At 42.1% G+C, this 9844-nt stretch overlaps 1 protein-coding gene across 1 annotated transcript; it reads left to right on the forward strand.

Moving 5' to 3' along the window:
• Positions 1-8503: 8503 nt before the first annotated feature.
• On the forward strand, positions 8504-9451 carry LOC107109375 (olfactory receptor 6N1-like). Its single transcript, XM_015409985.1, has one exon. It carries the CDS (start codon positions 8504-8506, stop codon positions 9449-9451), a length of 948 nt encoding a protein of 315 aa, XP_015265471.1.
• The last annotated feature ends 393 nt before the right edge of the window (positions 9452-9844 follow it).

The following is a 9844-nucleotide window of genomic DNA, read 5'->3' on the forward strand; positions in this document are numbered from 1 at the left end:
GGCGGTAGACCAGGTCCCGGAGGCCCTTGCGGACCCCCGGCGGTGGCGGCGGTGCAGGCACTCCCTGAACAGGTGGCGCTTGTGGAGGTGGTAGTACCGGCGGCGGGGCCTGCGGAGGTGGCGCAGGTGGTCCCTGTGCAGGTGGAACTTGCGGCTGCGGGGCATAATCTGCTAGAAAATTAGTCATTCGAATGTCCATCATCCCCGGTAACGCTTCCATCACATCGTGGACCGTGCGCATCAGATCTCTCACCGATTGTTCCAGCTCCTCCAGCCGTTCCCTTGTCGTTTCCTCCGGGATCGGCTCCCGTGGTTGGTATTCAGGAGGCGGCCCATAGTCTCCCTCCGTCTGGAAGTCGGCGGCTCCCTCTGAGGATCCTGCCCGGGCTCCCTCCCCCATCGGTTCAAACATCCAGTCTTCCACGTCTCTCCGATAACTCCCAGTCTCCCCCGCACTCCCGGAGTCGGGAAACATTCCTTTGTCGAAAAGACTTTCTCGAAGCCCACTGCCTCGACGGGAATACACCTCCCTGGTGCCTTGGGTGTTATACAAAGCCCAATCATCCTGTGCTGGGGTCTTCCGCGCACCCCAATGCGAAGGGGTCGGTGGCGGCCACGACAGGTATGCAGGCATTCGGGGAATCGCTCCCCCCACAGCACCTTCCCCTGGTGCGGTAGTTGTTACAATCAAAGGTGCGGAGGTAGTTGGGACCGATCCCGTGTCCCCCTCCGTGGTAGGTAGGTATCCCTCAGACCCGCTCATGGTCTCGCCAGAATCGGGACGATAGGAGAAAGGGAGTTCTAACAATATGTTGGATCCCCAAGCATCGAGAATAAATCCACGTTTCAAAGAAAGCAAAGTTTATTTCAAAGCATTGGAAAGACACTCAAACACGTTCTTTGTTAGAACTGGGGACCAGCAGTTAGGGCAGACATGATAAAGGGATTCAAGTTAGATACAGAACCAATGGATAACGTTCCCGCCGGCGGGCAGGAGAAAACGGTTCCTTGCTCAGATCTTGGGAACCAGGCAAACAGTAGACACAACACAGGTGCAGTTCTCAGGCTTGAGAAATAACAAGCTGGCAGCGAAGCATACTCTCCCCCTCACATCCTCCAGTTGTTTTACTTTGGCATTACAGCAGGCAAACACATAGGTCAGCTGGCAGGGACAGGGATCACATATGTACAACCAGAAGTCACACAGAACACCATGGCAGCTTGCTGACACTAACCAAACTAGAATGAAAGAACCAGAATATGGTATCCAACTACATCTAGCTGAGTAAGAACAATACTATACTGATGGTGCTGAAAACTGTGAAGAAGACTGGTCTATCAATAAGACAAGTTCCTTTGACTTGTCATCACTCAGTTCCATCATCGGGTTGAAAAAAAATGGATTAAAATGCATCCAAATTAATCCAAACAATCCAAACCCAACCTCCATACAATCGTATACAAGAATGATATGGATTTGTGGGAGAAGTCATGCTAACTGTACAGATCATCTGAGCATTCTAGATACTGACCTTTTACAGGATATCCTGAAATATTTAAGAGCATAAGAGAAACCATGCTGGATCAGGCCAATGGCCCATCCAGTCCAACATTCTGTGTCACACAGAGGCCAAAACCCAGGTGTCATCAGGAGTTCCACCAACAGAGCCAGAACTCGAGAAACCCTTCCAGTGTTGCCCTCCAAGCAGCAATAATACAGAGAATCACTGCCACAGGCATAATGTTACATCTATACTTTGTGGCAAATAGCCACTGATGGACCTCTGCGTCATATCTTTATCTAATACAACTCTCTTTTTTTTTGGCCCCCCGAATGGGATTTTTTAATTGCATTTTATATAAGGACTACAAACTACAATGAAAATGGGGGGGGCTACAATTAAGGAGAAAGAAAAGATAGCCAGTACAGACTAAAAACCCAAGAGAGGAGATAATCAAATTAGCTTAAATACAAAGCCATCCCTTAAAACGCTAACAATTTTATGAACTTAGATATGGTAATGTAACTTTTAAATCTTAAATTTAACTGTTGTAAAAAAAACCAAAGTATCTCAGTATTAACAACAATATTTTCAAAGGCACAATTCAGAGTCCTTCAGCCTTCATTTTTTCTTATCCTGTCTTTTCCGCAGTTTGTAAGGACTTATAGGAGCCGCTGCCCCTTTCTCAGAAAGAGAGTCCTCTCTGGAAGACCCCGAGTCCAGGTCACCACTGGATTTACTGTCCTTCTCTTTTTCCATCTCCTCTGGCTCTCCCAACTGGATTCTCAGAAATTCCCGTGCTTTGGAAACAGAGTCAATCTTTTCTTTTTTATCCTGAAGTTTGAAGGTTACGCCCTCTAGAATTAGCCACCTGTACACTATTGCATTTGTTTGAATTTCTTTCTCCTTTGTTTTATTTCAAATGGGATATCTTTCAAGATCCTGATAGTATTGTCCCCAATTTTCAAAGGTGTCCCGGCTATTGCTCTCAGGATAGAATCCCTCACAGGCCTCTTAGAGAATCTCATTACTATTTCCCCAGGCAGATTATTTTTCTTTATATATCCGGAATATGACCTATAGGCCACATCCATCTCACTCATCAAAAACTCCAGCTTCAAATCTGTCACTGGGGCCAATGCTTTGCTCATCATTTGCTTCAGATACTCGCCCTTAGTTTCTGGGACACCTTGGAAACGAAGGATCAGGTTTGCCTTCTCCATTTGTAATTGTAAAAGCTGTTCTTCTGTTGAAACTTGCTTCTTTTCCAATTTTTGTACCTTTTTCTTTACCTTTTGAGCAGTGGCGTCCACTTTTTTCTCTTTCTCAGCTGTTTGTTCTGTAATTTTAAGAGACTCATTCAATTGCATCTGCTGAGTAGTGATACATTGGTTCATTGTTGACAACTGTTCCTTGAGATTAGTCATCTGGTCCAACAGGGGGGCACAGGGACTCTGCCAACGTTTTGGCCAGCTCAGTGGTTCCTTCGAGTCGTGGGCTCTCAGCTACTTTCACTTTTAAAAGTTTCTCTTTCTCGGTCCTCTTCCCTGCCATCTTTATGGGTTGTTTACTTTCGCAAAAAAAATTAAAGTCTCTGAATATGCGCTCTTACGCTTATACGCGCCTTGGTAAGTCTTTCCCAACAGATTTCACCATTTGTGCTTCCGCTCCCCCCCCCAGGTCTCGCTTTTAAGTTTATGTGCATGGGAGGGGCCCCTCCCCCGCTCTCTTTGCTTTCTAGTCTGTGGGGTGGGGAGCTTTCTTTTTAACTTAGCAAATACGCTCTAGTCTGACTTACTGTTCATATTCGGTCATCCAACCTCACTTAGCCTTCATTTCAGCTGCTCGATCTCCAGCGCTTGTCCCGGTCAGCATCACTAGTTCCATTCGGACACTCAGCAGAAGGACCATCGGGATGGAGAAGCGCCTCGATTCCCCAGCATCGCGCTGGTGAAGAGGCAACTTCTCAGAAGTCTCATGACTAGGAACCTTACAGCAAGGCTCCGGGGGGGGGGTAGTGATACCTCACCCCCCTCCTTTCTGCTGGTGTGCAGCTTCACCCCCGGGAAGTCTGGGAGGTGAGTCTGCTCAATGCGCCACCATAAACTGGAAGTCATCTAATCCAACTCTTGAAGCTGTCCATGCTTATAGGTGCCACCACTTCCTGAAGCAATGCATTTCATGTGTTAGTTAGTCTTTGTGTGAAGAAGTAATTAAATTTCCCAATTCTGCAGATCTGCTAAAAGTAAAGCTGCACTCTGCATCTGAATGACCCTATAACACCAAGGATCTGGGGAAAATTCTATTTTTTCATATTGTATTATGTCTCTTTTTGCTACTGCAATCTAAATCCATAAGTCCTGCTTTTCCTAGACACATTCACTCTCTGGGAGCCAGTCTGAACCCATCCATGATGCTGAATCATGTTTGGTCTGTGAATGAAGACATGAAATAGCAGATTATAAATTAAACTAAAATTAAATAGCATAAACCAAACATTTCTCTACCTTTAGTATAGGCCGCCACCCAATGAGCAGCGATAGTAATTGCCAGCATTGTGAGTAACACCACCGTGGCTCACAGTTGCATGCCAGACAGATTAGACTATGTGTGCCAAGCATTATTCTCTTTCCTAATGTGCCATAGAGAAACTTAAGTTCTGACTGATATGGCTCCCTCACTAGAGTCTTCCTAGCAGCTTTTCTTGGTACAACCTCTCTTCATCCTTGGATGCATCAAGGAGCTCAGATACATATACATTAAGCTGCCTTTTACTGAGTCAGACTATTGGTTCAACAAGGCAAGTATTGTCTATTCTGGCTGGAACTGGCTTTTCACCATCTCTGGAAGAGGTATTTCACATGACTCAATCATTGTAGTACATGATATGGACTGAAATGAGTCGTGTTGGCTCCTTTCACAGTGAGGAAGTGAAGGTGTGGCTTAAGCTAATTTCTGTGGTTGGATAGATCCAGGTGGGCAGCTGTGTTTGTCTGACACATTAGAACAAATTTAGAGTACAGGGGCACCTTCAAGACCAACAAAACTTTATTCTAGGCATGAGCTTTCATGTGCATGCACTCTTTTTCAAATACATTGGAATGGGAGGTAACAGCTCAGACTTATAGACAATGGCTGAACAGTAAATTAGCATGTAACATGATGAAGATCTTTTAGGATATGCAAGGACAAAATAAATAACAAGCTACAGTTATAAGGTCAGCAGCTGTTTTGATTTAATTAAGGGGGAAAACAGTGAAGCAATAAATATGTCAAAAAAGGAGATAAATATGTAAATGTATTTGTGGGAAGTAAACTGAGACTTGGTTGCTATGCTCCATTCACCTCCTCTTCCACAAATGAGAAACCACCCCCCCAAAAAACCCCAATACATTCACCAGATAAGTTTTATTGAGAGTTATAATATTATGTCTATAGGTTGAAAATAGAGGCCAAGGTATTTGAAGTGCTTAACTTGTTCTGTTTCTTTCCTGCCAATTATCCATTTAAATGGTTTCCAAGTTTTAGAGAAGTCTAGGATTTTTGATTTCCCATGATTCAGCTGTAACTTGTTAGTTGTAAAGAACTCAAGGCAACGGGTCAGTAAGCGTTTTAAGCCAGCTCTGGAATGGGACAATAATACTGTATTGTCAGCATACAGAAGTAGGGGTACATGTAAAGAGCCAAGTTTGGGGCTTTGATAATCAGCTCCTGACAAACGAGGGGCAAAGTCACTGAGAAAAAGATTAAATATAAAGGGAGCTAGAATGCAACCCTGTTTGACTCCCATATTAGTAGAGATTTTTGGGGTTAATTTGCCTGCTAATGAACATTTAATTTGGCAAGTGTTGGAGGTATAGAGCTTCTTGATAAGCATAAGAAGTCTTTTGTCCATATTTAGTTGAGTTAATTTAACTCAACTAAACTCAACTAAACTTATCAAGAGCTTCTTGATAAGCATAAGAAGTCTTTTGTCCATATTTAATTGAGTTAATTTAACCCAAAGAAGTTCCGTATCAATTGAGTCAAAAGCTTCCTTCAGATCTAGGAAAGCCACAAATAATTTTGAGTTATTTTGAATAACATACTTATTGATCAAATGAGAATAGTACAATGATCTAAGGCCCCAGTCACACGGGATGGATAGTGTGTGGGGGGGGTGGCGGGGCTATTTGCACTACCACAATTGGAGCCGCCAGATGCGTTGGTGGCATGCCATGGTTCCTTCCCTCCGCACCTGCATGTCAACGAGAGGCCGGAGGGAAAAGCCATGTGCCGGCGCGATCACATCAAGGGAGTCCGGAGGCAGCCCGTGGCAAACCGTTTGCTAGTACCTTCAAGGAGGTAGTTTTTTATCATGCATTTTCGGCAGTATGCCACGAGTTGGCCATGGGTGCGCTGCACTTGCCAGATGTTGCGGTGTGATCACACCCGGAAAATCCACCATTCAATCGTGGCTCTCCCGCGACAAATTCAGCGTGTGAATGGGGCCTTAGGTACCTGTTTTCCCTTTGCAAAAACCTAACTGTTCTGGACCCAAAACATTTTGCTGCGACATCCAGAGAGTAAGTTGGCTAATAAATGTTTAGTATACAACTTGCCCATTGTAGAAAGTAAACTGATTGGCTTATAATTGGCAGGAATAGTATAATCACCTTTTTTATATATGAGGATCACTATTGCATTCAGCCATGCATTAGGAATAAGGCCAGTTCTATCTATAATTGTAAAGAGGGATGAAAGAGGAGCAGCCCACCAATCCGGATCTGATTTTAGAATCTCAGAAGGAATTATGTCTATGCCAATGCCTATATGTTAAAAAAGGGATAGTTCTCATATAAATCTTTGAAAAATGGAACCTCTCTCTCATTACGTACTTTCATGATGGTGGCTGTATGCAAGTCCCCTAGCACCATAGAGGAGAAGAAGATTTAGGGGCTATGAGCTCTCAAGAGTCAAAGCTGTCTTCTTCATTAACATTCTGCCATATATTCCCTTCATTTTGTTAATATATTTGCCTTTTGTGTTATTACACGTCTTTGGGTACTCAGTTTTTTCATCAGAGAGGGAAGAAAAAGAAGAAAGGAGTGTTTGTTAATGAGGGAAATATGAATCTCCCTGTGATAAAGACACTTTACTTGTAAGAACTTGCTTGAGCAGATCTCTGGAGAGGCGACATATAGATGTTTGAAACAAACATTCTAAATGAAAGACAGGGGTATTTTGAAGTCTTAATGAGTATTGCATCATATGTTTTAGAAGGGGGATTTGCTAATTGTTCTGAAAATCCTTTTTTAAGGTACCAAGAGGTTGCTCTCTGTAGACGTTCTCTTATATAAAGCCTCTTTTGCTTACAGAACTGGGTAACTGGCAAGATAAAATTACTTCCTCCAGGAAATATTAGTCATTTTTCTACGATAGTTTGACAAATGTGCAACAGCTGTATGGACTTACCTCTCAATCATTCTTTACTGATGTCACAAACAATGCTATCTCTAAGCTGTGGAGTCTTGTGAGCAAAAACTCTACTTTGTGAGCTACTGGCATTAACGTTGTGAGCAAGCGATTTGGCTACTGCATAAATTGGTTTGTTCTGGAGCCATCCTTCCTGAGCGAAGACAAAAATGTGTGAGCCAGAGGATAAAAAACTGTGAGCTAGTTCACACTAACTCTGTTTAGAGGGAACACTTGTCACATGATGGTTAACATTAAAAGCTTTATGTGAGTGTTTGTGTGTGTACTTATTATTATTCTAATGACATAGCATAGGACTTATTTAAAGACTGACTGAATGAATGAATTTTATTGTTACAGCGCATAGCCAGCAATATAAAACCTTAAAAAAATAAATTACAATAACCGGATGATAAAACTGTATGATTCTCAGAAACTATTTCAGGGAGAATATATAAGGCAGGATTCATGACGACATACTCGGTCAAAAACATATTCCATCATATGAAGTGTCTTTTATTCAACGGATGATGACCTCCAAGAGAAAGCCTCATTTGTACAAAAAGATGTGATTGTGACAATATAAGCTGCTTGTAGCTATGACTGTGTGAATCTGGCCAACTTTCCAATTCAAGCCCAAATCCACAAATGGGGGCGGTAATGAGGAGGGCGAATTGGCTGATGTTGAATGGAAAGTTGGATGCATCCAGCTCAAGAAGCTGTTGGTTTGAACAATAGATTAAAATTTTCTCATTTCTCTTTCTTAATGCAGGCCACTAATCTCCATGAAATCCTGCTTCTGGAGGATAAGGCACCCTAAGGAATGGCATGAGGGGTATGTGCAAGAGGAGGGTGGTATTGGCGGCAATTGCCAAGATAGTTGGGATCAAACCCAGTGTTTGTATTCTTACATGTCATTTAGCTTGTATCTTAAAATGTAAGGAATTATTCAGATATTTTCTATTCAGAACAATTCCATTACCAATTGGGGTGAGTAACATGTGCTGCTGGTTCCAGAACATGGGAAACAGCTGTTTTGTAAAAACTAGATTGTAGGCCTGCTGATCAGAGGGTTTCCTGGATTTAAATTCTACTCCACTAGGAAACCATTACAGACTAGGAATTTGCTTGGACAAAATCAGTTGCCCACTGTCAGCCTGCCCTACCTCACAGGATTGTTGTTAAGACAAAGTGGAGGATAAGAAAATGATGTAAGGCATTTTCAGGCCCCATGGGAGTAAAAGGCACAGTTTAAATGAAGTAAAATAAATAAATGGTGTATGCTAGCCATCTTATGGCCCAAAACTAACAATGGATTGCATAGTAACAATGAGATGGTCTACTACATGAGGTAATAACTGCACAATTAACTTTGTAAGAGAAAAAAGTCTTTTGGTGTGGTTTCCATATGCCCAAATAAAACACATGATAATATTTTATAAATCTCAGCATTGATGGTAGGAGAGAGGGTATAATAATTTCTAGGATTAGGGTCTTTTACTTTAATACCTTATCATTTTTTAATTTCATCTTCAGTTATTCAAACAATGGAGCATATGGAGACAGATAATAAAACAACAGTAAGTACATTTATTCTTCTGGGATTTGGAAATACCCCTGAACTTCAGATTCCTCTCTTCCTGGTTTTCCTAATAATCTACAGTCTGACCATGACTGGAAACATCATCATCATTGTGTTAGTAATCACAGATCATCACCTTCACATCCCCATGTATTTCTTCCTTGGAAACTTGTCCTGTTTGGAGACTTTCTACACATCAACCATTCTCCCCAGGATGTTGGCCAGTTTCCTAACAGGGGACAGAACCATTTCTTTTAGGGGCTGCTATATCCAGTTTTACTGTTTTGGTATACTTGGGGTTGCTGAGTGCTACCTACTGGCATCAATGTCATATGATAGGTATTTGGCAATATGCAAGCCCCTCCACTATGCCACCCTCATGAGCAGAAGACTCTGCTTTCTGTTGTCAGCTGTAACTTGGCTTTGTGGGATAGCAGTCATGACTTTACTAATGTCTTTGATGTCAGAGCTGATATATTGTGGCCCCCATGAAATTGATCATTTCTTTTGTGACTTTACACCAGTGATTAATCTATCGTGCAGTGACACAACACTGTTGACACTGGTGAGCCTCATCGTGTCTTTCATAAATATTGTTCCTTCTTTTCTTCTGACCGTGCTGTCTTACATTTGTATAATTGCTGCCATCATACGAATCCCCTCTTCAGATGGGAGGAAAAAAGCCTTTTCCACTTGTTCTTCCCACCTCATTGTAGTTTCCATCTTTTATGGTTCACTGATGTTTGTATATGTGCTACCACAAAAAGAAGCTATGAGAGAAGTGGACAAGATGTTCTCGGTCTTCTACACAGTCTTAACCCCTCTAATTAATCCCCTCATCTATAGTCTAAGAAACGAAGAGGTTAAAAAAGCTTTAAGGAGAGCTGTCAACAAGTGTGGGTTTTCCAAGTGATTTGCTGGCGATGGAGAGGAATTACATCGAACTAGTCAGGAATAAAATTTACAGGGTCGAGCAACTTTTTGTAGGCTCCTGTAAGAGTATCATTTTATTCACATACTTGAGTTTTTAGCTTTAGTAGTGAAGGCATAATGGAATGCAGTAAGAGGGGGGAAATCTACTTTATTCCCAAATCCTCTTTATGCTGCTATTGATTCATCCATGAATTAACTGTTAACATAATGATACTAGTAGGAATATGTTGTGATTATTTCAGGCACTTCCCCACAAAAAAAACAATGTTTGATACTCATCAGATAAGTATTTATTACTGTTGTGAAAACATCAGTTTAATGTAGTAGTTAAGAATGGTGTACCATAATCTGGAGAACCAGGTTTGATTCGATC

This window comes from Gekko japonicus, unplaced genomic scaffold, assembly GCF_001447785.1.
Source record: "Gekko japonicus isolate JY-2015 unplaced genomic scaffold, Gekko_japonicus_V1.1 scaffold101, whole genome shotgun sequence".
Taxonomy (NCBI): Eukaryota; Metazoa; Chordata; class Lepidosauria; order Squamata; family Gekkonidae; genus Gekko; species Gekko japonicus.

What these genes read in the sequence shown, in the direction of transcription:
- LOC107109375 (XM_015409985.1), top strand. Translation starts at nt 8,504, where the DNA reads ATGGAGCATATGGAGACAGATAATAAAACAACAGTAAGTACATTTATT.